This window comes from Trichinella spiralis, assembly GCF_000181795.1.
Source record: "Trichinella spiralis strain ISS 195 chromosome Unknown Scfld4, whole genome shotgun sequence".
In the NCBI taxonomy this organism is placed as follows: Eukaryota; Metazoa; Nematoda; class Enoplea; order Trichinellida; family Trichinellidae; genus Trichinella; species Trichinella spiralis.
This window is the reverse complement of record NW_003526943.1, coordinates 10823589-10851426: the sequence shown is the minus strand read 5'-3', so window position 1 is coordinate 10851426 and position 27838 is coordinate 10823589. Positions and strand designations below refer to the sequence as shown.

The window sequence follows — 27838 nt, the reverse complement described above, 5'->3', positions numbered from 1 at the left end:
GCTGTTGACAGCCGCGTGTAGGACAGTTGTGGCACCCCTTGCCGCCCGTTTCTCCGTTTGGCGAGTTCGCTGCCGCTCTTGACAACCTGGACCGGGATCTTGCTGCTTCGGGTCGTCCTGCTTGACGAGTCCTCTTCCGCCTGAAGAAGCAGCCGCTGCACGCTTCGCTGCCGCCCGGACCTGAGCGAAATTGAGAAACTCTGGCAAGTCCCCTTTCGTGCCTGAAACCGACTGCACGTGAACGTCCCATGCCAGACGAATCTCCTCAGGAAACTTTTCCGCAAGAAGCGGCAGGAAGGCTTCATTCGCCGTCATCTCGCCCGTTGCCGGATTCTTTCCCAGGGCGGTCAGGCATCGGAGATGTCGATTTATCTCGTCTACCAAAGCCTGTATGCTAGCTCCTGAGTCGCTACACGGTTTGGCGTTCCAAATTGCCTTCACATGTTCCCGTACGATGACATCTGTACGTCCGAAACGTTCTTGTAACAACTCCATGGCGTGTGAGTAGTTTGCGCTAGAGCGTGGCATCCCTTCAACCGCAGCCAGAGCTTCACCGGATAAACTGGACAGCAAGTACGAGAACTTCGAGGCGTCGTCCAAATCCGTCCGATTATGGACACATCCCTGAAAGCGGTCCCAGAACGCTGGGAATTCGAGCACTTCACCCGAAAACACTGGCATCTTCAGTTCCGGGAGCCTTTCCTTTACATCTGTCTTGCTGTCACTGCGGGGGCCAAGATCGTTGGAGCTAGCTGAACAATCAGACAAGGAGCCTTCCATTTGTCGAATCCTCGCTCGAGCTTCTCTGCGAGCTATCTGGGTCCGTTCAGAGAGCGCCACCCAATGCTTGGCCTCTTGATCTCGCTCCTCACCCGTCAACGCCGCTTCCAACTGCAATTGCATCTCTAACGTCTTGTCATGAAACGCCATCACGTCATCAAGTAGTTCTCGGAGGTCATCGGGATGTGACGCATCCTTACAGAGTTGCGTCAGTTGATCGATCATCACATGCAGCTTCGCCCTTCGAACTTCGGTCTTGCTCACTATGCTCTCAGCTTTCATGATGGATCGACTCAAAATGGGAATGTGTGTTGCAACGATGAGATTTCTACTTGATTATTCCACTACTCCGGCTCGGAGGACCAGAATGTAACGAGCGAAACAACAAGTCACTCGTCTCCGATGTTAGTGGACTGTATGTCTGAGTTGTTATTGCAAGGCCGGGAGTGTCCAATGTGTTAGACAATCCGACTTATAAGGCGAACTACTAACAACGACAAGCCACGACACTATCTCGCAAGCAACCACGCAAAATCCCCTATTACGTCACTTCCGGGTCTACCGTATTATTAATGACACTCAGGTTCTCTGTTGAATACAGACCCCATTTCTGTCGTCTACATATTGCAATCAACCTTGAGCTAAATATAAATGTTTACCGTAAATTATGAAGTTCTTTTTATTCATGTACAAAAATTATTACACAGATTTATTTAAGGAAATATAATCTTCACAGCATATTTATCATCAAACTTTTTGGTATTATCTGCATTTTTAAAACTTATTCATTTTTTGTAGGTTACCGTATTTAGGGCGGTAGCTAATGGATTGTCAGTGTTGGTTTGGAATATTTTTTTTCAAGTTACATGTATCTGATTTCAGTTTGTACATTTCAGAAACTTTTCATCATCGTTTAATTACATTTGCAACGTTTTTCTGACGAAATAGGCTGTTTATCAGTGCGAATTGCGTTATCATTCGTTATCTAAAGTTATTTATATGAACATTTAATTGTCCTTAATTATTATGTTTAACTATGTTTATTGAAACTATACGGAATGCCTTTTCTGTTTTTCCATGAGCATTTTCATTTTACATTTGAACGGCTAACGAAATTTAGTTTTTTTTGCCAAATTTTCTCACCTGGTTTGAATTTTTCATTTAGAAATATATTCAATACACCCATTATGCCCAGAAGTACTCGCAGCGGGGCATCCTCAAGCCAGAATAGTCGCCCAAGCAGTAGCCGTCGTAGTACTCCAAGCGAGAATTCTAGTGGAATGAATAGTCCAAGTCAATTTTTAGTTTCATTTTTATTTAGTATTTTTTTATACTGATGAAATTTCTGCATTGAAATCTTATTGCTTATTGTTTTTATAATTTATTAAATATTTTAAAATAATAATTATAAAAATGTTTTATTTGTGATAGGGTTGACATTTTTGTATTTAGGTAGAAGATCGACTCGTTCTCAGAGTCGTCTAGCTTCACAAAATGTTTCGCAACGTTCAGGTATATTATATTATTATTATTATTACTGTGTATAATTGCAAAAATGTGGTTGCCGTTACTGTGAACACAATTTTTCCACTAATTTAACCTTGTGACAACTTTCTTTTATATAATTTTAAACTGATTTCTTTTTCTTTGCATATGTTTTATTTATTTGAACATTACTTGAAATAATTGTTTTCAGCAACTTAAAGATGTTTTAATATGCCTGAAATTTTAAAATATCTTAATTGCATTATTGTAATTCAGCTGTTAAATATAAATAAATTATATATATATAATAGATATTTGGATAATTATGTTTTCTTAATCTTTGTGTTACTTTCGTTCAATTTGTATAAATGCATTTTCAAGTTAAACAAGAAATGATTTGATTGCTTAAATTTTTTCAGCAGCCGATGAAATATCTATTATTCCTCCATCCGAAAATAACTCTGAACAGCAGGTGGACTCTGGTATTATATGAATTTTTATGTATTTATTTTTAAATGATAAGAAAATATTTTTTTTGCTTTAAATCAGTTTGACTAATATTGTTTTGAGAATGTAGTTGAAAGTGGTTTTTATTATTCAGATTTTGTTAGATCCTCGCAATCATCTAATTCAGAAATTGTTGAGAGTGATTTCCAAGATTTGGAATTGGATGAATTATTACACCAGCGACCATCTTCACCAGAGGCAGTTGTCACCGTTAATTTGGGGTAAATTTTAAAATTATTATTATGTGAATAAAAATAGCTAAAAGAACATTATAGACAACCTGAATTTCTATCTGACGTTGTGAACAACATGCCAGTTCGCCGTACAGTAATGAATCCAACAGTCAATTCAAATTCCATTGTTCAATCTCAAGAGTCAGGCAGAGGCACTCGTGTGTTCATTTGGGGTACTGGAATTTGTTTGACTGATTTGGAAGGCAAATTTGGAAATTTTATTGAAGAATTTCAAGTATCCGACACAGATGAAATGGAATCCACAGAAAAATACTACTTAGAACTGCTCAAGAATGTACGTTTGAATGAATTTTTTTATTCCTAGCTAAAGCATCAATTTGTTATTTAATTCAAGGTACATCTCTCTGAGAGTACATCATTTGAAATTAATTTACAACATTTGAAACAATTTGATGAAGCCTTGTATTATTTGGTTCTTACTTATCCGGCGGTAATTTTATAAGATTTTATTTTTTTAAAAATAATTTGTTGATATCAATTTCAGGATGTCATTCCATATTTGGATTTTGTGGCTAATAACATATATGCTAAATATTTTCCGACAGCTCGTCGCAATGAACTTCAAGTAAGGCCATACAACGGCGATCGTATTCAGTGCATGAGAGCTTTAGATCCCAAGGGTAAGTTGAATACTTTATGCATATAACAGTTATAAAAAATTATTTTAGATGTGAATCGATTGGTGACAATGAACGGGTTAGTCACTAGATCTACAGGTATTATACCAGAGATGCGTTGCGGTTTTTTCGAATGTGCTATTTGTAAATCTTTTACAATGGTCGAGAATGATATGGGTTTTATCAAAGAACCCGACTATTGTGAAAGTTGTCAGACGAAAAATACTTTTGTTTTAATTTGCAACAAATCACTCTTTCTTTCTCGACAAGTAATAAAACTTCAAGAATTTCCTGGTATTTTTTCTTATTTTACTTTTAATTTTGAAATAATTTACACAAATTTTAGATGAAATGCCTCCTGGACAGGCTCCTCTTTCGATCACACTTCATGCACATGGTGCATTGGTGGATACGGTACAACCTGGAGATAGGTTTGTCGTATTTTGTTTCACTTGCTATTTTTCTCTCAGTGATCTTCTCAATTGTAGTATAAACTGTGATAATCAGAACATAATTGCACATTTGATTTAATTAAATAGACTAATGTTGCTCTGCGTATTACGTTTCTCAGGGTGACTGTTTGTGGTATTTATCGAGCGAATCCCGTTCGTGAAAGATCAAACTTTCGCGGTTGTCGCCCAGTTTTGAAAGTTCACGTGGATGTTCTGCATTTTCAAAAAATGGAAGCATTTCAGCTTCAAGAAAATGATTACCAGTATATTTGTTATAAATTATTTTTGTTTGTTAGTTTAAATTTTATTCAATTTAAAAATTTTTAGACACTGGTTAACGCCGGAAAGGATTGAAAAAATTCAAGACTTGGCATCCCGGCCTGACGTTTATGACCGGCTTGCGCATGCATTAGGTAAATTTTTACTGTATTTGTAGCAAAAAAATCCCTCATAATAAATCTTTATAGCTCCTAGCATATATGAGCATACTTCAATCAAAATGGCTATTTTATATTTACTGTTTGGCGGAACGAGGAAAGATTTGAGTGAAGTTGGTCGAGGAAAATTCAGGCACTTCTATAATTGATCTTTTCGATTTGTTAAGCAGTGAAAGTTGAAATATAATTTTTCCAGATCTGAAATCAACGTTCTACTATGTGGTGATCCAGGCACCAGCAAATCCCAGTTGTTGCAGTACATTTACCGTTTGCTACCTCGTGGTCAGTACGTTTCTGGAAAAGGTTCCTCAGCCGCTGGTCTCACTGCGCATGTTTCCAGAGATCCTGAAACCAGTCATTTTGTTTTGCAGATGTAAGATTTACTTTCAAGTGTTTTTTTAATTTTAAGCCTTTATCCAAGAATTTGCATGAATGTAATAAGATCATGTAATTGATATGCATTTCTTGAATTCTTTTTTTTAAATAATATGCTTTACAGCGGCGCTTTAGCACTGAGTGACAATGGTGTATGTTGTATTGACGAGTTTGACAAAATGAACGAAGTAGCTCGATCAGTATTGCAGGAATGCATGGTAAGTGTTGTTGTATCGCTTTAAAAGTAAATAAATAAAATTAAATTAAAGTCAATGAGTCTGTTATTTAAATTTGCTATTTATGTTTGTGAAGACTGATACATGCAACTTGCACTGATTTTAGGAGCAGCAAACCTTATCTGTAGCGAAAGCGGGAATAGTTTGCCAGCTTAACGCTAGAACTTCTGTCTTGGCGGCTGCCAATCCCGTTGAGAGTCAGTGGAATAGAAACAAAACTATACTTGAAAATGTTCAGTTGCCTCACACTCTTCTTTCCAGGTATTTGAAATATTTTTGTTGCATTTTTTGTTTTAAAATTTTAAATGTTTATTATTTTGTCGTAAATTAGATTTGATTTGATCTTTCTGATGGTCGATCCCCAAGATGAATACTATGATCGAGGATTGGCTACACATCTTGTGTCGCTTTATCATAAAGGGTATGAAGAAGCGGAAAGTGAGCTTCTGGTGAGGAAAATTTTCTATATGTATCCCGTGATCCGTTGACAATAAATACCTTTTTCTATTTTAAAGGACATGTCCCTTTTGAAAGACTACATTACTTACGCAAAAGCAACTTGTTTTCCAATTTTAAATGAAGAAGCCAGAGATTATTTAGTTGAAAAATATGTCGAAATGCGAAAAGTATAGACCAAAACAAAAAGAAAACAATACAATTTTATAATTGTTGCTATTGCAGGGTGGAAACATTTCCCAAGGACAGATATGTGCTTATCCTCGCCAACTGGAAAGCTTGATTCGCCTAGGAGAAGCCAGAGCTAAAATTCGACTCTCACCAGTAGTTGAGCGAAAAGATGTGGAAGAAGCATACAAGTTGACTTTGCATATGAGATGCTCGTATGTGCATGTGAATTTTTTTTCTCTTCTATTTTTCAGACTTTACAAAGAAGCATTGAAACAATCTGCTACTGATCCAACAACCGGAAAAGTGGACATTAATATTTTGGCTCTCGGCACTTCGGCCGGTGCTCGAAAGCAAATGGATCAATTGCGCATTGTTGTAAAGGCAAAATTGACCAGCAAACCGTTTGGTACTTGGATGTGTCCCAGGACGATGTTAGCTGAAATCCGTGAAAGTACAGATATGGTAAAATGGAATTTTACTCCACCATGTGCATGTGCATGAAATATTTTTGATGTGTTTTGCTTTTTAAGACAATTCGGCGTGAATTGTTCGAAGAAGTTATCAATGAGCTATGCAAAGACGATACAATTGTACGAGGTCGGCAGAATAAAATTCGCCTTAACAAACCTATTGATTCCATTGCCAGGAGCGTGGATGTCGACGTTGCTGCATAACTATATGCAAATTATTTTCAAACTTTTGTTTTAAATAACAAAATTGTATTCTTCTTATGATTTTTTTTAATAATTAAAGCATCACAGATTCAAGTGGCTTGTTTTGTGTTTTCGTCTTTGGGTCGATTTGTGTTCAACAGTTGTAAAAATATGTTTTCCAGCTTTTCTGGCGATGTTCTGTGGCGTAGCTGAACACTAGCCAGGCGAAGAAATCTTGACAAAATTTTACTCTTCCCACTTTTAAATTTCATCACTGCTTCCGTTTCATTTTTCAGAACCTCCTCACATACTTTAAAAATTTCTTGATCGTCATCAATATTGGCCAATTGCAAGTCTTCCACGATCTGTTAATTTAAATTTGTGAATACCATGTATAACAATAATTCATTTTAAAATTTGAAATACACTTTTAATAATTTTGGAAAATACTTTTTTTATACGTACTTGTCCTGGAGATCGTTGGTCTTCATTTAACAGCATGTCAATCACCTTAAACAAAAAGAAGAAAAATAAAAATGAGCAATTTCAATAATGTATTGCATATTAATTAATTAAAGAAAGCTTGCCAGACTGAAATTTTTTACAGAAATTTGATCCCTTATTCGCATTTCGACCAATGAAGACATCACTTGAGCAGGGATTTTGCTGAAATTTTAATAATAATAATAAATTTTAATATATTAAGAATTAATAGCTTTACAATCACCAGCGTTTAATGTCCATACGTTTCGTTTTTAATGCAAATTGAAGATCATTTTTCAAAATATTCGCAACTTTAATTGGATCCAAGCATCGAACATCCACGCATTCAGTGTAATACGAACGTAGCACAGCTTCATCCTTGATAATTTAATTTTTTTACAAAGTAAATCACAACAATACATTAAAAATTATATTAAAAGCATTAGATGGTAACTTCTTTTATTCAATGTGTAAAAATTAGAAACAGCAATAATAACTTTACATATATGTATATTCACTTACGTATATAAAACATGCTAATGATAATGGAAGTTTGTCTACTTCAATCCACTTGTCTCTCAAAATATTCGGCAACAACAAAAGTGCTGATTTCAATTTATCAATGTTGACAAAATTTGCTTGTGAAATCTGACTTTGATCCTCTTCTTCATTGCCAATTACAAGCAAAGGAGGGAGATTTGGTTCTGGCATATAGCGATAATCTTGATGGACCTCTTTGTCACGCATGGGTATAGTTTTGCCTGCTCGATTATCGTAAGATCTTGTTTCATTGATCACTTCACCGCCTTGTTCGTAAAGTTCAATTTGACGAGCAATTTCTACATCTGAAAATAAATTCCAATAAATAAATAAGCATAAGAAAAATATTGAATACCAATAGCTTTGGAGATGAAGTGGAAACTGATTAAATTTTTCAACTCTGTTCGAACTCTTAATGATTTTTCACCACATTTACGAACTGAAACGTTCACATCAACGCGAAATTCTCCTCCTGAAAAATCAAAATTCTTTTAAACGTTAAAATTATGATTTTTTATTCATATTAACGTTAATTACAATAATTGATAGTCTGATTTAACTAATGGCATATTTTTAAAAAAAGCTTATTTTAATAAATAAGCATACTTTCCATTCTACCACGACATGTGTCCAATGCTTTCATCATGATCTGCAATTCTTTAACCAATGCAGCCGCTTCAGCGCCATTTTTCAAAGTACAATCAGTAACAATTTCCATCAAACCTATACCTGAATATTAAAAGAAATAATAATCATCTCCTCTGATAATAATAAAAAATTTACCACATCTATTTAAGTCAACATAAATACAATCGTTGGCTTCATTCGAGAAAAGTTTGCCACTGTCTTGTTCAAGTTGCAGACGTAAAATGTTCACCCTTTTTCGATACAGCTCATTGCTTTCTTTGTCGTGATTTTTCACGTAAAATTCAACATAACCATCTTTAGCGATTGGTTGAAAATATTGCGTAATTTGATAACCTGCCTAAATAATATAAAATAATAATATTCGACAAAATACATCATAAAAAATCACATACTGGCATATCTGGGTAGAAATAATGCTTGCGATCAAAAGTTGAACAACGAGAAATTGAACAATTTAATGCTAAACCGGTAAGTACAGCCGCTTCAGCGCACCTTCTATTCAACACCTGATAACAGAAATTTATGAATATAAAATATTATTTTATCATTGCAGACGTAACTAACTACTAGTCAATAAATAAAGCAATGAAAGAAGTTAATAAAATTTAACGTTCGCAGTTTTGAATATTTGAATAATGCTGAAGTTGAATAATTTTAAACTTTGAATACTGGCATTGTCCCAGGAGCTGCCATATCAAACGGCGAAACTAAAGTATTTGCTGGTGCTTCTGAATCACAGATACTATTGCTGAAGAGCTTTGTTTTGCTATTAATTTGAGCGTGTATTTCTAAACCAATTACTGCTTCCCAATCACTAAAATTAATTTGCTCAAAACATGTAAAAATACAAAAAAATAAATCAATACAATAATTTTAACAGTTCACAGAAAATATCGCATAAATAATAATACTATTTAATTAAAAATTGATAAACATTATATTCAAATTATTTGGCAATGCTTTATCAAACACAACTACAATGTTTATTCTACGATTAAAATGTCTTCTTTTTAGTTGTGAACATGATATACATGGAATTATTTTAAAAAACAGCGCATACAATACTTCAAAATTATTATTAACTTGAATTCAAAGCAATAATTTGGCACAATTTAAAAATTGAATTCTTTTATGAGATTCTACCTCAAAAATCAAATATAAATATTAAAATTAGTATCTTTTTTTGAAAAAAAACAACAAAATTTATTAATGTATCAAACTAACCTCTGCTTTTCCACATGAATTGCACTGGATTTACTTTTGTAAAGCTGCTTCTTATCTTTCAAAATACATCTTATACAAAAAGATAGAATATTTCGTTTATAAAATAACATATTTCAGTTTAACGTATTGAAATAAATTTTTTTATTACTATGAATTAAGAATAAAACTACAAATTTATGCGCGACTACCGCAAAAGATTTTCAGGTAATATAAAATTTACAGTTTCATTTTGATAGTCTGCATTCATTACTGAAACAGAATGATATAATGTTGTATATTATAATACTTTATGTCAGTTTTTATTTTAACGTAATTCACGCAAGTATAAAATAATTCTGATTTGACAGTAATGTCAATTTTTCTATACCACCTCCTTTTCGTTATTCTGTATCTTTGTAAAAGATATTGCGATGTTTTAGCTTATAGAGAGGTCGTCGGTATACGGTAAATTTAACACACCGGAATTGTTGATTTTCTAATAAGTGAAGCAACGCTATGGAAACAAACGTTCAATATATTTCATAGTTTGGTATTGTTCTCCGTTTCATTAAGCATTTGCAAAATCTTAATCATTGGATCGATTTTTGAATTGATTTCTTCAACAAATATCCTAATAGATATCACAGATGAGCAGTTTTTTCAACAATAACATTAAGAATAAATGACAAAAGAAGCTTCTATTTATTATTGTATTTCAGTGCTAAAAATACTTTTGGGATCCTTTAATTTTCAGTTATGTTCACTTTTCTTTATATTTCAAGTAGCATAAATATGAAATGAATACGTTAGTGCAAATGAACGACGAAACTAGAGCAGTGCAGAAAAGTAGGAGTTACGACGGACGAATCAGATTTAATCAATCAGAATAACCACGCTGCAAAGATGGCAGCAGTTGTTTATGAGTGTTCAAATTATGAAAAATTTACCTACTTGAATTGATTTGCATTGATATTTGTTTATTTTAAAGTTATATTATTTTCAAATTTGCATTCAATTCAAAATACACTCGAGGAAATGTACTGTTCTGTTTGCATGAATATTCCTGAGATCGCCGCATCTTCCTTTACTGAAGATAATGAAACCGCAGCTGATACAGCTGATTTTAAATCAAAAGAAAAATATGCAAAATCTTTATGGATGACTCCTGACGAAATTTTACAATACATTCAGGTGGCTTCTTCACACATTTCACACCAGTTGGACAAATTTTCCGGTTACCTGTTGTTTTATTTATTACATGATGTTTGCTCTTAATTTGTATTGTTTCAGAAATGTGGATGCAGATATTTTTTTGGGCATTTGTGTCTTCAATGTTTATTCATTTTATAGCTTGTCTTATTGCTGTAGTGGCTTCTCGTCGTCACAGAGTATTCTACTGGTACGATTTAGTGATTATTTTATTCGGTGCTATTGGTCCTATAACTTGGGGTTCAATAACCAGTGCAACCATAGCATGGACTTTCTACAACAGCAGTCAGCAAATGCCTGCTCTATATGCACTTGTAACAGGAGTGTCGCAATCTTTAATTTTTCTGATAAGTTCACTCGTAAAAAATTACTCCTCCCTTTAAAGATCATTATCTACAGTGCAAGTGTGCATTTCTTTGTGCAAACTGATATTGCTTTTGATAAGCAGTTTGCTCCGATTTATCTATAAATGTAACAACCAACAAATGTTACGCTGAACGTGAAATGAAAAGCTTTTAATGCACAATGATACTTACATAGATCTCATCTGGCGTATAATTGTATGTTATATTTTTTTATGCAAAATTTCCTATATGAACTGTATTAATTTGCATTATTGTAAACCACCAGCCTGACGGACGTATTAAAAATTTTACTTTATGTGAATTTGACTACCTTAGAATTATAATATTTATTTAGAATAAAATAAAAAAATAATTTCATAAATAAACTCGCAATGAAATTTAATTTCTATTTTTATTAAGCAATTCATACTGTAATGGCATTCTGTAGCGCCTGATTATTTTTTTAATTATTCAATTAGCATGACTGTTTTCATTTGAAGTCAAAAATTACTGTGACTATAAATTAATTTTCTCCGTATTACAATACTGTAACATTGCAAATACAAAATACAGTACTCTAAATGATTTTGCGTAGGAAATTGATTTACTATTAAAAGAACAATCTCTGGTTTAATGTTTTCTTATAAAATATTGTAGGTGCAATTAATAATGTTAAATTCATATATTATGATAGCACAAATTATTGGATGATTGTTTAATTTGAAATTGCGTTTAACGGTACTATAAGTAGAATGTTTATTTGACAGTTGCATATTTACAAATAAAGTTTATACTTGCGTTTCAGTTTTTACTATAACGTATTGCATTCCTCGTACCATTGTTGTTATGTATTATGACTGTCTCGTGTGTAAATGTTTATATAGATGTACATATTTTTGTATTTAAAATTATATGCTTTATGATTTTATTGGCGTACTGCTGTAAACCAAAAGGTGGAAATTATATTTGAATACAGTTCGATTATTAAAATTATGGTGCGAATTTCTGTTTTCCAACGTAAACATATGCAATGCTGATTTTGCTGAAGGTTCATATAAATTTTGTATTGTTATTTGATTTAAATAAATTAGAAGCAGTATTGTTTCTTTTTTGAATCTTCAGTCAATATTCGTGTTTATATGTTGCTTTGAAATTGAGAATCGTCTCAACTTTGTCCATTGATCGATGACGTTTTTGTTAGCTTTAGTTACAAAAGTCCCATTTTATGCAGTCTTTTTCAAATGGAATAATTTGTAAATCAGATGTTATTGATGAAACTGGAATCGTTATAATCTAATCGATGATGACATTGTGCTACTCTACTTTTTCATTGCGAGTTTCTTTTTTGTTATTTATTTATTCACTGTATTATTGAGGTAATGCTTTTGGAAAGGTTCCTGGTTCTTGTCGTAATTTGAATTTTTTCCCTTTTATACAGGGGTCGTGCTTAATGGTTGCCATATCGATGTGACATTTTAAAAGAGAAAAAATAAGAAATTGAAATTAACCATTTACAAAGATCTCGCCAGTTTGCTGTGGCGACACTGTCGCAGTTTGCGTGGTTTTAGCTAATGTTTTAGTACACATGTAAGTTATTGTTTTGACGAAAGATTTTAAATAAAATAATGATTTTGTCTTTTTCACTTTTTATATCATTTGAGATTGTTTTTAAGTTAAAATAAATGTTTTATTTATTTTTAAGTTATTTTTGTCATTTATATATTTAGATGAGTAAATGGAAGAAGAAACGTTATATTTCAATGGAAAATAATTGTTATTTTTACAAAACAGTGTTACCAATTGTGCATATGACAGTTATAAATTTGAATCTGAAAACAATTGAAAGTTTTTTTATGTTGAGCAGTTAAAATTTTTTATAAATGAAATATTTGAGTGGAGTGTTGTGTTTAATTTGCAAATAAAATCAAGATTGGTTGTTTTTCAGCTTCGATTTGAATTTTGAAAAAAAAAATTAATTGAAACTGTGGCTTGAAAAAAATGTCTTTGTTGACTGTACAGCGTTCTCCTACTCCAAGTTCAACAATTGAATTGATTCAAGTACACAAATTATTATTTATTTCTTTTTTTAATGAATTGTTTGTTTTATTTTGTTAATTTAATTTTTGATTCAGGATGATGGAAATGATGGTTGTCATCTTTTATCGGAAACTACAGTTAGCTCGCACGATATACAAAGTTACGGAGGATCACAAAGGTATGTACTATTTTTTAAAAAAAACTTCACTGTGAATTTAAATTGTTTTGTGTTTTGTAATTTTTGTCTTAATTACCCTGAATTAATGTTTATTTATTTATTTATTTATTTATTTGTGTTAAGTTTGTTCAATCACATTTCAATGAATTGCTATTTGAAAAATGGTGTTCAGTCATCTGAAATTGAATGTACACACACTGAGGTTGAGTGATCCAGGGCATATGAACTTGAAGTTGTAGTAGATTCAATGAAAGTTTTCTCTTTAGATTCCACTTGTAACAATATAGAAGAACAAAATTAATTTCGTGAGTAAGTCTTGAAGATGCTAAAAGCTAAGTTTTTAAAAAGGAAAAAATGATCTCATATTTTATACAAAGTTGTAGTCGATGTGCGGTTGATATTTCAACGATGTGTTTATTTATTTGCATATGTTGACTTTAATAATGTGTGCCAGTACGTGAACAGGACGGGCTTTGGTGTTTGATTTATGCTTAATCGTGCCAAGCATTCTCGGCACTATTGTATGTTTGATATTGATTGCGTGTTATTGGATTTTTGAATGTGTGTGATGGTGAATTTTGAATCAAATTACTGAATATTTTGTATAAAGGGGGTTTGCAGTTTTTCATCAAAGCGACCATTTTGCTCTGATGAGATTCGATTTTCAAGGAAACAAACAAAAGACCAACATCGTTGATATCTGTCTGTTCGATCATTTGTTGCTGTGGTCGTCGAAACGATTAGCATATTAATTTTTGCTTGCACATTGCACATTTGCAAATGTTGTACTGTGGCAAGCAAGATTGATTTGTACGACAATTTTGTAAAGTTGTCCGAATAGAATTAAAATTGAAAAAATTTCACATTTCATATTTTGCGATGGTTTTGGTGTTGTTATGACAGAAGAAGTTGAAGAGGTTCCACTGGTGTGAGGTGTGGCCTTGGTGAACCAGCTGCTCGTTTGCTAGTTTTATTGAAAATTCACTACGCTCTTCTGTTTGTGCACTTCAAATTTAATATAATATATTAATTGATGGGTGGAAATTTTTAATTTTTGTCAACTTTGAAGAAAAAATGTTTTCCAAATTGTCCATTTCTATTATAAATTGTTCCCTTTTGTATGTTTTATTTGGTGTAAAATTTGAATCACTTGAAGCTAACACAACTGGTGGTGCTTTTCATGGTGAGTTAATTTTCAGGCTGTTGACCTTTTTGTTCAATCATAGCCGAGGCAAATCGACTGACTGACTGCTCAACATCATTGCTTACAGTATTGCAAGCTGTTTGTTTGTTGTTGACTTTGACCTCTCTGTTATGCGCATTAATTATTACTATTATCTGTCAAGTATTGCTTTGTTTTATTTTATGAGGATATTGTCCAAGAATAGCAGTTCTTCTTATTATTATTATTCAAATATCTTTTGTTGTCTATCAAACCCCAGTACACACAGACGATGCTTAATTTCTATAACCTTTGTATGTAAAGTGAATTTCATTTAACAAAAAAATCTTTTTTCTGTCAAAATAGAATTTAAATTTTTTCGACGTTGTACAAACCTTTGTCTGTATTTTAAAAGCATCTTTTTACAACTTCATTGTTATACGTGTTTTATTTTATTTTACTTTTTGTTTCGTTGTCCAATCAGATCTGTTTGTTGTGTGTCTGTGTGTGTGTGTGGTGACGTTCTGTTGCAGGCTTGTCATAAGTGACGCAATGCATATATATATATATATATGTATATATACGGAAGTACAGAAGTGTATTTAACATAACTGTGAAAAGATGAAAAATTTTTGTTCTTTTTTTTCACGTTTTACAATTGTTATCTCAATATTGAGTATCATAAGTGGAATGATGAATTTTTGAATAATATATTTTTCATTTTTGAAATATGTTTTGTAAAATTTATTTAACTGCTTATGTGTATATATGGATTTTTTGTTTCACTTGAATCATTGTTTGAATAGTTCTTTTTCAAATGTTGTTTCCGTTTTCCGTTACAGTGAATGTTATTTTGCCGTACGAGGAGCGGCGGTGATTTTGCCCAAGCACGAATGTATGATGCCTGTGCAGTCCAATTCCATAGAAGGCGGAGGAAGTAATTGAGATGATGGTTTTTTACTATTTTGGCTACATTTCTTTTTTCATCTTCATCTAGGGGAAATCCAGCAACATTTACAAACTATGCTTCAGCTGTTGCGTTCCCAAGACACGTTGAAAATGGTACTAAATAAAAGCAGTATTATTATTATAATTATTAACAAATTTGTTGAAGGCAGTGAAATTGAGCAGTTTTGTTGGTAAAAATACAAGATATTTGGCAATCGTTTCGACCGTAGGTCGGCAGGATAATCAAGAATCTGTTGTAATTGGAATTGACTGTGGTCCTGATCAGAATCCAACAATTGGACTCGTTTTACCAATTTGGGCAAGTACGAAAATCTCACTGGACAGCGATGGAGGAATTTGTATCGAATCGGATCACTGTCAGCACGTTTTCAAGCCAATATCCGTTCAAGCCATGTGGTAAGATTTATCGAGTTGTCTTTTCTTTGAAAACACCTTCTATAAGCAAGTAATAAGTGAATTTTGTTTCCATTTGTTCTGCTTCTTAATTACATTTAAACTAGTGTAAATTGATTAGTCAGCGATCAATATATGATTAATTTAAATGGAATTGTTTCATTTTAATTTATTTCATTTGACAGTCAGTCAGTCCACTTTTGCACTACAAAGTAAATTTGTTTTCAGCATGTCGAATACAAATGTTGTTTAGTCGAACAGGCAGGCAGTTGTCAAAAACTGACTAAGCTTTTTTTCCTTTCGATTAGTGTTCTTATTTTCATTGTTGTTGTTGTAAGCATTATTACTGTACAAGTAGAGAGATATTTTTTAAAGTGAGAAATTGAGAGTGGGAAGCCTTTTAGAAAATGGAACCAGAAATTAGCAAAGAAAAAAGCTGGTTGACTTCGTTTTTAATTGTTATTTCTGTTGCTTGACTGTTTGTGGCTAGCAGCAGACGACCAACCACTGTTTAATATTTTTCAAGGCGTGGTCTTTCTTTGTTGTAGTTTTCAGTTGTGAAAACTTGATTTTTTTTTCTTCTGAACTTTTTTCCTTGTACATTGACGTCACTTTTATTGATGTTTTATGTGTCAGATATTTAAATTATCGCATATTATTGGTAAAGAATAATAATAGCAACTCTATAATTTCAATGCTGCCATTTGTGTCGTTTTTATTTTATTATATGAAATATTTTTGAAAAGAAAAATGAAAAACATACCGTAATTAAAAATGTAATTTCAACATACAGGTCGGTATATCAGTCGTTGCACAAGGTTCATGCAGTTGCATTGAATTATCCATATTATCCCGGTGGTCTTACGCATACGTGGGTTCAGTATTACGAATCGCATGTCTGTTCGCCGGAACCATACAGAAGCGAATGGTATGATATTTTTTGAATGAAGCGAAAATTTAGCTTGTGAAAATGTTTCATTTGTTGTTCAGGCACTATTTGTATCAAGACGATTGTGATCTCAAAGTTTCCACTTTGGAACGTTTCAAAGACAAACCACCGGAACGAACGGCTGCGGAGAAATTGATCCGTGATGCTTTGAAAAATATAATGCAATCGGTGGATTTGGACGAAGTGACAAGCAAAGATGTAAGTAATAACATTGTTTTCTGTTGTTGTTGTTGTTTTTATTTACTTTAAAATTATTCTCTTCTTCTGAAACGATCTTCAGATTCGCAATAAGCTCGAAGAGCGACTCGAGTTGAATTTGAAAGAATACAAAGATTTCATTGATCAAGAGATGCTTGTCATTCTCGGCCAAATGGATAAGCCGTCGAAAATTTTCCCCTATTTATACTTGGGAACCGAGTGGAATGCTTCCAACTGGGATGAATTGATTCACAACAAGTTTGTTTGATAATTTTTTCTTTGAATATTAATTATGTTTTTTCTTCAATTATTACCTTCTGCTGTGTAGTGTTGGATTTATTTTGAACGTGACAAGAGAGGTAGACAACTTTTTTCCTGGTATGTTTCATTATTTGAAAATCAGCATTTCCGACGATGAAAGTACTGAACTGTTGAAATTCTGGGATGAGACGTTTAAATTTATTGCCAAAGCAAAGTGAGTAAATTTATTTATTTTAAAATCTATTTACCCTATGAATCAGTGTTGGTTAATATTATCAGAGAAATCAACCAGTGTGTCCTTGTACATTGCAAAAAGGGTATAAGTCGATCGGCATCAACGGTATTTCATAATTTATTATTCTTTTGCCAAATAAAATATATACATCTAGAAATAATCCATTATTGTTTCTGATAAACAGGTAATTGCATACGCAATGAAAGAATACGGTATGCCGGTGGAAGAAGCGTTAAATTATGTTAAAGATAAGCGCAATTGCATCACTCCGAATCGTGGTTTTATGGAACAGTTGAAAATTTACCAAGGCATTTTGGATGCAAGGCAAGTGTTTCTCACACGTAAAATATATTACTTGAAATTGTTGTCTTTACTTTTTTTTGTTGGAATTTATTAATTACTAATGCGTGTGATGTTTTATTTTTAGTCGAAATCGTTTGAATTTGTTGTGGAATCATTTGCCGGTGGAAAATGTGCAAAGCGAGGTGAATCTGTGGGACGAGAATGGCGGTGAATATGCGAGAGATCAACCGAACGGTACAGATATCTTTTCTTTTTACCATCTCTATTCAGTGGATTCATATGCGAAAAATATTATTTATTCAGAAAAAGAAAATGATGGTGAAGTAGAAGAAGAATTGGGTTGTTCTGTTGGAGGAGGGTCGCCGTTGTTGTTAGCCGCTTCAGAGAATATATTGAAAACATCATTGGTCAAGGAAGTGGACAGTTATCCTATGGGGAAAAAGTCCCACCAGCTGGGTGTGATTGTGCGAGGTTCGAAGGAGGGGGATTTTCAGTCAGCTGATGAACATTCTCAGCTGTTTGTGCGAAACGTCGTCGACAGTGGACGACATCCGGTTCGGGATGGAGCAAATTTCAGCAGTGTGCAGCTTGTCAGTTTTGTCGACGAAGTGACGAGCAGCAACGAAAACGACAAGCAGCAGTTGTTGTTGCCCGACGACGGTGAGACGGGCGTTGGCCATTGTCCAACTGCAACAGCTGATCACGAGCTGACGACGGTGAAGTCGACCAGCTGTGGTGGTATTGTCCAACGAACGGCACGCTTGTACGAGCCGTCGGGGTTGCAGGGGTCCAGCGTGCAGTGCAACATCAACGGTCAGCTGCAGTTGGTGGTGCCCCGTTGTGGTAACGGCCAACCGACCTTTCAAGCTATCTGCCAGCGCGACAAGCGAAGCTTGACTCAATTCTGGGAAAGTGTTTTTCAAGAAGCATCGCCCACAGCTGAGCGGTCGTTGCTGGCCAACGGCGCCAGCTGGCGGCATGCTTCCAACTCATCTGCCGCTGTCAAGCGACGACCCAACTCGGAACCGTTCTGCGGTCGTGTCGCGCAGCAGCAGCAGTCGAAGAAGAATGGAGCTGGACCGGATAAGCAGCAGCAGCAGCTATGCTTGGCGAAGAACTCCGGCTCTGACGGTTGCGTGAGACGTCTGGCCAGTGCGTTGGAGTTGCGTCAGTTGGCTGCAGCCGGTGGCAACTTCAGCGGCACAAACGGACGGCGGCTTTGCTGCATGGATGTGCCCAAATCAAACGGCGAAGAGAGTGCTTTGGTACGTTCGCTGGTCGGCGTTTTCGAATCTTCGGTGAAAAGCAATAAAAGAAGCTCCGCTTCTGCGGATCATTCCGCATACGTGCACCTCAATTCGTACAAGCACTTGTCCTTCCCTCCGTGATGTCAGCACGCAGCTGTTCAAAACGGGTTCACTGATGATATATAGGTGCTTTTGATGCAAAATAAGGAAAAATATGAAATAAAAATACACCAAATAAATAAATGATCTTGTTCTACATATCTGCAACTGATGTGCTTGCTTGCGTAAATTTATGCCAGTATACTACAAACGACCATTTTTTTTCAATTCAATAAGCTGAAGTTTTTTGCAATTTTGTTACAATATTACTTGAAGATCATTATTGGGTTTCTGTAACTTCTCACTGTCTGGTTTTTCAATTTTGAAATAATTTCTAAATATTAAATCAAACACAATTAGCTAATAATATTTGGTGAACGTATCCTATTCGATCGCTCATTTCTGTGGAAATAAACAAATTGCAAAATTATACAAACAAAGCTGAATTTATTTTTCAACTTTACAATTAATTGTTAGTCATTGAAATAAAATGCCAATTAACATGTTTTGCATTTTTAATCTTCACAAAAATGCAAATAGTATAACATTTTAAACACAAATCCCATTTAATATAACAATATAAATTAACAATAACACATCACAGGAATCAAATTATCTAAACAACCCTGCGAATTTCGAAAAATCTTTTCAAATAGAAAATTTGTCCAGCAGTCATGGCAACCAGAACGAACGCTTCGAACACAGCCCACATTACAACTCTCGAATTTGTGCTTTCATTAACTGAAAATGCCAACAATTATTATGGTGAAGAAAAAAGAATTCATCATTTATATCAATTACTTGCACGATGAATTTTCTGTCGAACCTGCATATACTCTTGTTCTTGTTTCACCGACAGTAAGGCAGATCTCAACTCGTTAACCATATCGTCCAGTTTAGGGCTGTTGGCTAAAATAATATCATCATTTAAATAACTATTTTGAAACAAACATTATTTGAAATTAAATTACACCACAAATATGATTAATCGTTTACAACATGAAAAAGCTGAACATGGAATTTCTTACAAGTATAAGCAACAAATATAGAACAGAAATATATAATCGGCAATATTTGATTAGCAATAATATATAATGAACAATGTGAGAAAATTTCTTAAATTAGCAATAACTTTTTACTAACCATTCTCCGTTTCCGGAGTTCCAGTGGTTTTATATGCTTCAATTAAATGCATAGTAAACAAAACAACTTTCGGAGTAAGCGTCGACATCCTGTTGCTGAAGCAATACGTGTAAACTCCATCAATATGCGCAGAAAATGCGAACTTTCCAGATGATTCGCGTTCACCTCGGTAAACTTCTTTGTTATCTGGACCGACAATCTAAAAATAAGCCCTCTGATAAACGTATTGGAAAAAGGATTGAAATCAAATCTCGTAACAATTAACATTTACCAACAAATTCCACGCCTATCCATTCTAAAACTACAGTCTTATTAATCTTATTTCCAGTCCATCATGAACTGATTATTATAAAAATTATTTTCTTATCATTATTGCCAAAATTAAAAGCATCAAAATCAAACACTTTAAAATAATAAAATAAATCCTTTCCAAATCTTCAATAAAATGTACAAAGAAAAAATATTTTACCTTAACATCAATATCTAAAAAGCCACCTTCCACAACTTCAAACATCAGATTCATTTTGGTACCAGCGGTTGCACGCTCCAAAAAGCACTGCTCTTCATTTGCATCAATATTGATATAAACACCCAATACAGTAGAATTCAAAATGAAATTGAGAACAGCAAAAAAAATAAGTTTAAACATCATTCTAAAATAATAAAAAGAAGAATAAATTAAAAATTGAATTGCACAATCGTCAGAACATAAATTGATTTATGATAAAATTTGAAAATAATACCTAAGAAACAAAAAAGTAACAAAAATAATGAACATAAATTGATTATGATAAAATTTGAAAATAATACCTAAGAAACAAAAAGTAACAAAATAATGGAGGAAAATTATCAACAGAGCATTTAAAATTGGTATTTTACAATTCATAAATCATTCAAACAGACATTTAAAAATTAAGAATAAAAATGATTTTAAATTGATGACGTGTCATAACAAAATAGATCAAAATAAATTTCTGAAACCACTATTAAATATTGAACATGTTAAATATTGAAAAACAATTTGTTACTATTTAAGAGTGTAATTTATTAACAAATTATAATGCAGACAAAATCAAACTGCACAATGAAAATACAATGATTTCAATGATATTTAATAATTCTAAAAATAAGAGAAGTACAAAATATAAGTATGTAAATTAAAATAAAAATTCAGATCAGCTTAAAAAACAAAATGAAAAGTTACTTTTATTTATTGCGAAATGCTTTTACAACAGAAACACTGAACAGAAACTACCGTAAAAATTGATGATCAGGAATTATTAATTCATCGTTATGTGTCATAATAAAGGTTGACGAGTTAGCATTAATTGATAAATTTATCATTGACTGCATCAACCTGGCTCTACAAGAAGCATGTGGATGTTTTTGAAAGAATGAGTGAATTCATGTCTGAAAACGAAAATTAAATTACGTTCATACAGCAGAAGCAACAATGTAACGGCAACTGGAATGCACGAAAGGCTATCCTTATCAATTTCAGAGGATCAGTTTCAGTCAGTATTAAGAGTTCACGACATTTGTAGAGCACCTTGCAGTGATCACTGAAAAATGATTTTCCAGTGTTTCATCAGAAAGATGCTTAAAAGCACTGCTCAGGAATATATTTGCTAGATGAATTTTCAATTTTAATAGTTGACCGCGTAGAGATGGATTAACATGCTGAAACTGATAAATATTTCATCCTTAATTTCTTGATTTGGGGGGATTTTAAAGTAAATTTTGGCAAAAAATGGATGACATTACATGAAATAAACACATAAGTGAAAATTAAAATAAAAAAGTAGTGCATTTTCAGTAAACTGAAACAAATTAAAATAGCAATTTCACTGCATATGAAAAAAAATATAAGTTGAATCAGTTTAAAATAAATTAAAAGAATGTATTAAACACGATCACAGCTTAAATGAAAATCCAGTGGACAAAAATTTATTCAAGTGATCATTGCGAGCAATTAGCTGTTCAAGTTTGCTACAAGCATATTTTAAAATTAAAGTGAGATTTTGTTCATTAAAAAAATCTAATGTTGCAACACTTTTATTTTCAAATAAAATTTTAAAACATGATTACTTGAACATTAAGAATAAAGATTACATGTATAAGCGGATTACTGATATACATAACACCTAGATCTGATTTATAAAAGACCATTTTTATTCCTAATTTTGCCAGTATTGTAGACGACGTTTTTTGATAATGCAAAACAACAGAAAGGTAAGACTGCATAATTTGCAAAGAAATGAAAGGCAATGTGAAAAAATGACAAAGATAGCAAATAAGAGGAAGAGGACAAACCTCTGTAAAAAAGTGATATGCATTTCAGCAGTTTGATTGAATGATTGATAATTGAGCGTGCATTTTAAAATGAAACGTTACAGTTTATTTGAGGACAGTTCAACGAGTTTTTTTTACAATTCCAATGTGAGGGTGTGAATAGTGATGCTCAAGTATTAATGCAGGCTGGAGTTGGTTTAAAGTTCTCTCCCGGTAAAAGGGGATAAGGTTCAACTGGATCGCCAACTTTGAGCCGTCTATGGGCGTGATTTCCCTTCGTGTGCTGGCTGACTTTTGACACTGGTCAATAGGCTTGGTCAATCAGATTGTGAACCTTCAGATGAACTGGTCTACGGTGGACGGTGCAATCAGACACGACGGCTTGCAAACAGTAAGAAGACGACGTGTCCTCGATTCCGGTCGCTAAACCGGACCAGAAAAACCAACAAATTGCAAATGCGGTCGTCTCCAATCGTTGCAGAGTCAACAAGCACTGCCCTTCGGTTTGGCCACTAGCTTTGCTCAAACAACTCGGCAGTTGTCACTGGTGTTCAGCTAGGGCGTAGAAAGTGAAACGCATATTTGAAAACAATAGGAGAATACCATCACCACCACCACCACCACCAACGCCAAACACTGTAAAGTTAATTGGAAATTGAAGCTGTAGTTTAAACGAAAAAAATTATCATGAATTCACCGGTTACACTGAGCTTCAGCAGTGTTTTTTCACTGCTCGGAAGCATACTGATTATTATTGCTTTTGGAACCAACAACTGGCAAGAGATACGAGTGAATCGAGCTGCAATTTTGAAAAAATACAACCAAGATCCAGAAACGAGACTCGCTATGGTGATGATCAATCAAACCGATATCTACTTCAGTCGCACGTTTGGATTTTTTCGAGAATGCTTCCCTTCAGAAGTTCCCAATGGTGAGTGAATTATATTTTAGACATAACAAATAAGCTGAAATTATTCCTTTTGGCTAAAATTCAAGCATGCGCCAAGGATGTCACTGGATAGAAGTGTAGACTAGCATCAACTTTAGATTTGCATGCTCACTTTAGATTAGAGTTTTTACTTTTGAGAAGCTTTGTTCACTTTTCCAGCTTCAGTGTATTTCATTCAGATAACATGTTTATGAAACAAATTGATAATTTTTCTGCTAATTATCAAGCATTGCTACCATCCATAATAGTACATCGAGTAATACTTTTAAGCTAAAAAGTTGTGAAACAAGAAATGTATTTCACAAAAAATAATTTTCATGTGATGAGAATCGAATAGCTTGAAATGTTATCTTAACTGCCAGAATTAAAATTATATTTAAATTAATTTAAATTGCTGTTGTCTGGTTATAAATATTGTTTTCTTTTTTAATTTTCGAGTTGATACTTTTAAATTCATTGAATCGAAATGCGAATAAATTCGAGTACTGAAAGGTAGTTTTCAACAGTGCGAACGATAAGCATCGTTTCAGTATGAAAATTGAACAACAATTTTCTGATTGACAAACAGCACCAGGCGTCGAAGCATAATTTGACAAAAAGCATAATAAACAAGGCAAACACTTTACCCAATTTTCAGCTCATCTTGACCATATTATCTAAAAGGCGAAAGTAAAATTGAACTTGCACATCAGCTGCAGATGAATTGCAATGAAATGATTCCATTGTTGTTTGTGGTCACGGTACAGAAATTCTTCTTCATCCGAAAAATCTTGCAAAAATTAGTTCATCTAACAATTATCTTCTTGCACGGCCTAAATTTTGAGCAATTTTCACAAGTCAAACAACTAATCATTGTTATTTTGAATGTCTTTTGAAAAAAAATTTTTTTTTAATATTTCCTCATTATTTATGTCAAAAGTAATGAAAGATTAGATAAAGTATTAAAATTAAATTTTCTAAATTGTTTCAATAAAATTAACGTGTCAGAGGTAGAAATTCTGATTGATGATATGTTACCTGAAAATCAAATTAAAAAAATTTTTTTTACATGATGTAATAAGTGGATTGGAAAATGTTTACAATTTTACAAGGCTATTTTGTGTTTGTTGTTGTTGATGTTATTCAATGACAACAAGAATTATGCTCATGAGGTTTTTTTTCTTCATGAGAAAAATTCTTGGAAAATTTCTTTGGTAAGCAAATGGCAATCCCAGTGCTGATTAGCCGCCAAAGCGGCTAGTTTCTGTTGAACAGACACCGACTGGTTCCAAAACAATTTTAACATGTCGAAAAATGTCAAGGTTGCTTGGGATTTTTATTAGCAGTTGAAACTTGATTTCGACAACTGCCACAAAACTGGACACAACAAATTATGAAAAGAATTATTGATTATTCATTATTTATTATAATGTCCTTTTTTGTATTCAGGCTTTCTTCATTTCATCAATTTACATTCATAAGCTCATTTCTTTGTCATTATTCTCTACTTTCTATACACAATTATTTCCCTATTATCCTTGTAAAATATAGTACATGATTTTTTTAATTGTAACGGAATACATGCATATTTTAACTTGTAACTTGAACAAAGTATCTTTAATCAGACAGTCGAAATAAATACATGCATTTGCATATAAATACAGAAGAAGAAAATGCCATTTGTTCTCGTAATTGTCACATTTTTCAAAAAAATTGTTTGGCATTTCAGAACTTTTTAAATTTGTTCACAGATCATTTTTATAATTAAATTATCATGATAAATTTAATTTTATGAATTTATGTGTAAATTATGAATTGCTGAATTGGCTAATGCAAAAATTGAAATGCACATTGAAATATAATCAAACATAAGTTTATTGTAAGTAGTGATTAAGGTTGAATTATTGCAGCTGATAAAATTATTTGAAATTTTTATTATTTAATTGATTTACTATGATAAAATAAAAATATTCATACTGACCTTTGTGTCGTTTAATATATGAAGTTTTACAATAAATACTGTTTTAAAAACTCTAAACACAGGAGAATGTAGAGCGCATGAAAGTTAAAATTTTTTTTTCATTTGCTTAAATAATTTCAATTTACCACTTTACAAAATGGTAAGTTTTTAAAATTATCTTTATTTATTATTGGATAATGATATAATTTTTATCAAATGTTGCTTTTCACAGTACACTGCGAATAATTCTATTAATCTTTATTATACCAGGGGCAGGAACTTACACTGATCCATTGGGCAGTCAGTGTCGTAACATTCAAGACTATCAAATTCCAGAAGATTCAACAGTTGTGAGCAATTATGGTTACTATCAGCTTATTCGGATGCGTAATAATTTACAATATACTTGTTTAAAATTCATGTCAAAAACTGATTAAATATATTGGTTATTTATAGATATGATGCGAACCTGCGTAGCATTGTATATCGTTGGAATTGTGTTTCTTTCAATCTGCTTGACCTCAGGTATAAGAGGATGTTGGCGACGTAATTCTTCCCTTATCATGGTTACAGGAATTCTGATGCTTTTTTCAGGTATACAATTTTTTAAAAAGATTTTATTTTTCATTTTAGACAAATTTATACTGTTTATCAATTAGTATTTTTTGATTATTATGATCATGAGATATGATTTTAATTATTCTTACACGAATTACTTTTAAACTAAAAAATTGTTTTAAACTGAAACTAAAAGTTAAAGAATTAACTGTTTTTATGAATTCATTTAGTATACTGTAAACTTTCAAGCGAAATACATCTATGGAAAAAATTCACTTTTACAAATTGAAACTTTATTTTATTTTCATCGAAATATTGATGTTAAATATATTTAAAATTGAATTAAATTCAAATTTTGTAATAAAAAAAGAAGAGAACACCTTTTGTGATTAAAAGTATCTAGATAAGATTACAGCTGACCTAGGAAATTATGTTTAGGCGGGAAAATTCCGATCATTCAAGGCATGTCATTTTGTTTATGTCTAGGTTCACGGACATCTAATAATTGTCGGTTTTACATTTCATAACTACTTTCAGTGATTGAACTGCATTAACCCCTGAAATTTCGCATTCAATGTTTTAGGCAAAGCATTAGCAACTGCTATTAGCTATCAATATTATAAATTATTTACTATAAATTAAATAAAATAAGACAAACAAAATTTCAGTTACTTCACTTACATATATATATATGTTTAAACGTATTTTAATACTTTGTAACTTTTGTTTTGCATTTCAAACATTTGCACAGCTTGAACTATTGCTCATATTTGAAATATCATTTTATGAATAACGTGAATTTTATACATTGATGAAACATTTTGAACTGAATTTTATTATTGAAATTATTGTAAACTTTAAAATTTATACATTATGAAAATTCAGATGAAAACAAATTATCATTTTAGCTTTGTTTATCATTGCATCGATTGCCATCTGGCATGGTATTGATTACATTCAACGAGAACTCATTGACGTGATGCCGTTTTACAAACGTTGGCCAACGGTAAATGAAATGATTGATAGATTCATTGATAATAATGAAATTATATCAGTAACAAAACAGCAAATCGACAATTAATTGCAATATCTTGTAAATATTTATTAAAAAAATTTTTTTTGAAATATATTTTAAAGAGAACAAATTATATGTTATGCTGCTTCAAAGCGCTGTTTCTGTTTTACAGATTCTTAACCAATATACTGATATATCGTATGGTTGGTCGTACATGGTTGCATGGATTGGAGTAGGCTTTATTCTGATTTCTTCCATTTCTATGTTGGTTGCTCAGAAGAAAATGAAAGTAAGCGCTGAGCAGTTTGGATGTATTCTGAAAAAAATATTACTTTTTTTCTTTTCAATTTCAATAATTTTTGCAGGATGAAGAGAGACGTGAAACTGAAGGAAAACCACTGCCATACATGATGCCTGCCTATCATGAAAAGATAATGATGGTTCCATACAATCAAAGCATGTACGGATACCCTCATCCGATGTATTCCTACGGAGCACCGACCATGGCAAACAGCTATTACGGATACCTCACTTATGGACACTAATTTAAATTTGTTGGTTCAACTGATGCTGTGATGAACAAAAATAAATGCCTTACATATCACTGCGATGCCAGCACTCTTTTACGAGCAACTTCATTCTATTCTCTAAATTTGGTCATTTGTTTGTTTGTTATTTTTTTTATTGGCACTCTTCCCATCAGTACATTTCCACTTACCGTTTGCAAGAGACAGGAATGCAAATTTTTAAAATACATCTTCACTTCACATTATAAATAATTACCACGTTCCGTACAACAGAGAAAGCCAGATCACGATGGAACATGAACGAAAATTCCTCTACTGAAGAAACAATCAAAACATGAATTTGTTAATGCAACGAAAGAACTGTTACATATGTGTTTCGCCGTTCAGCATTTGAATAAAAGAAGAATACATGTTATTTTTATTATCAATCGATGACTGTGTTATTATTATATATGTTGCGTAACAATACAAAAATGAAAAATGCACAATGCAACACCAACGATCAGACCAACCAGTACGTTAAAATTTCAATAA

General features: G+C 32.7%; 8 protein-coding genes across 8 annotated transcripts; 5 read left to right on the top strand and 3 right to left on the bottom strand.

The window, feature by feature from the left end:
- Nucleotides 1-35: 35 nt before the first annotated feature.
- Tsp_06354 (putative integrase core domain protein) lies at nt 36-1062 on the bottom strand (the record flags this gene model as incomplete). Its single annotated transcript, XM_003378422.1, has 1 exon — nt 36-1062. A coding segment is annotated over exon 1 (1027 nt), but the record flags the coding sequence as incomplete, so codon positions are not given.
- A 369-nt stretch (nt 1063-1431) lies between these two features.
- On the top strand, nt 1432-6643 carry Tsp_06355 (DNA replication licensing factor MCM4). Its single transcript, XM_003378421.1, has 23 exons — nt 1432-1440; nt 1579-1620; nt 1643-1710; nt 1946-2073; nt 2212-2292; nt 2685-2747; nt 2867-2993; nt 3048-3300; nt 3361-3456; nt 3511-3646; nt 3695-3937; nt 3990-4074; nt 4215-4358; nt 4423-4521; nt 4729-4905; nt 5032-5125; nt 5250-5404; nt 5475-5592; nt 5659-5769; nt 5825-5982; nt 6022-6232; nt 6301-6432; nt 6524-6643. The coding sequence occupies exons 1-23, from the start codon at nt 1432-1434 to the stop codon at nt 6641-6643; spliced, it is 2850 nt and encodes a 949-aa protein (XP_003378469.1).
- Nucleotides 6534-9546, bottom strand: Tsp_06356 (hypothetical protein). Its single transcript, XM_003378420.1, has 12 exons — nt 9539-9546; nt 9319-9387; nt 8755-8908; nt 8487-8600; nt 8230-8431; nt 8053-8175; nt 7802-7918; nt 7429-7751; nt 7151-7284; nt 7074-7089; nt 6889-6933; nt 6534-6788 (listed from the first exon to the last, which is right to left on the bottom strand). The coding sequence occupies exons 1-12, from the start codon at nt 9544-9546 to the stop codon at nt 6534-6536; spliced, it is 1560 nt and encodes a 519-aa protein (XP_003378468.1).
- Nucleotides 9547-10094: 548 nt separating this feature from the next.
- Tsp_06357 (transmembrane protein 170) lies at nt 10095-12806 on the top strand. The gene is made up of 6 exons (XM_003378419.1): nt 10095-10143; nt 10286-10531; nt 10648-10865; nt 12370-12411; nt 12578-12695; nt 12796-12806. The coding sequence occupies exons 1-6, from the start codon at nt 10095-10097 to the stop codon at nt 12804-12806; spliced, it is 684 nt and encodes a 227-aa protein (XP_003378467.1).
- A 2189-nt stretch (nt 12807-14995) lies between these two features.
- Tsp_06358 (putative dual specificity phosphatase, catalytic domain protein) lies at nt 14996-18923 on the top strand. Its single transcript, XM_003378418.1, has 11 exons — nt 14996-15164; nt 15225-15289; nt 15342-15589; nt 16383-16517; nt 16580-16736; nt 16819-16994; nt 17140-17211; nt 17277-17337; nt 17417-17560; nt 17660-17717; nt 17839-18923. Exons 1-11 carry the CDS (start codon nt 14996-14998, stop codon nt 18921-18923), a joined length of 2370 nt encoding a protein of 789 aa, XP_003378466.1.
- Nucleotides 18924-19497: 574 nt separating this feature from the next.
- On the bottom strand, nt 19498-22193 carry Tsp_06359 (suppressor/enhancer of lin-12 protein 9). Its single transcript, XM_003378417.1, has 6 exons — nt 22137-22193; nt 21574-21704; nt 20494-20677; nt 20025-20223; nt 19683-19790; nt 19498-19622 (listed from the first exon to the last, which is right to left on the bottom strand). Exons 1-6 carry the CDS (start codon nt 22191-22193, stop codon nt 19498-19500), a joined length of 804 nt encoding a protein of 267 aa, XP_003378465.1.
- Nucleotides 22194-22238: 45 nt separating this feature from the next.
- On the top strand, nt 22239-23338 carry Tsp_06360 (conserved hypothetical protein). Its single transcript, XM_003378416.1, has 4 exons — nt 22239-22256; nt 22436-22529; nt 22657-22707; nt 23268-23338. Exons 1-4 carry the CDS (start codon nt 22239-22241, stop codon nt 23336-23338), a joined length of 234 nt encoding a protein of 77 aa, XP_003378464.1.
- A 2324-nt stretch (nt 23339-25662) lies between these two features.
- Tsp_06361 (conserved hypothetical protein) lies at nt 25663-27322 on the top strand. Its single transcript, XM_003378415.1, has 4 exons — nt 25663-25729; nt 26671-26768; nt 26950-27066; nt 27143-27322. The coding sequence occupies exons 1-4, from the start codon at nt 25663-25665 to the stop codon at nt 27320-27322; spliced, it is 462 nt and encodes a 153-aa protein (XP_003378463.1).
- Nucleotides 27323-27838: the final 516 nt, after the last annotated feature.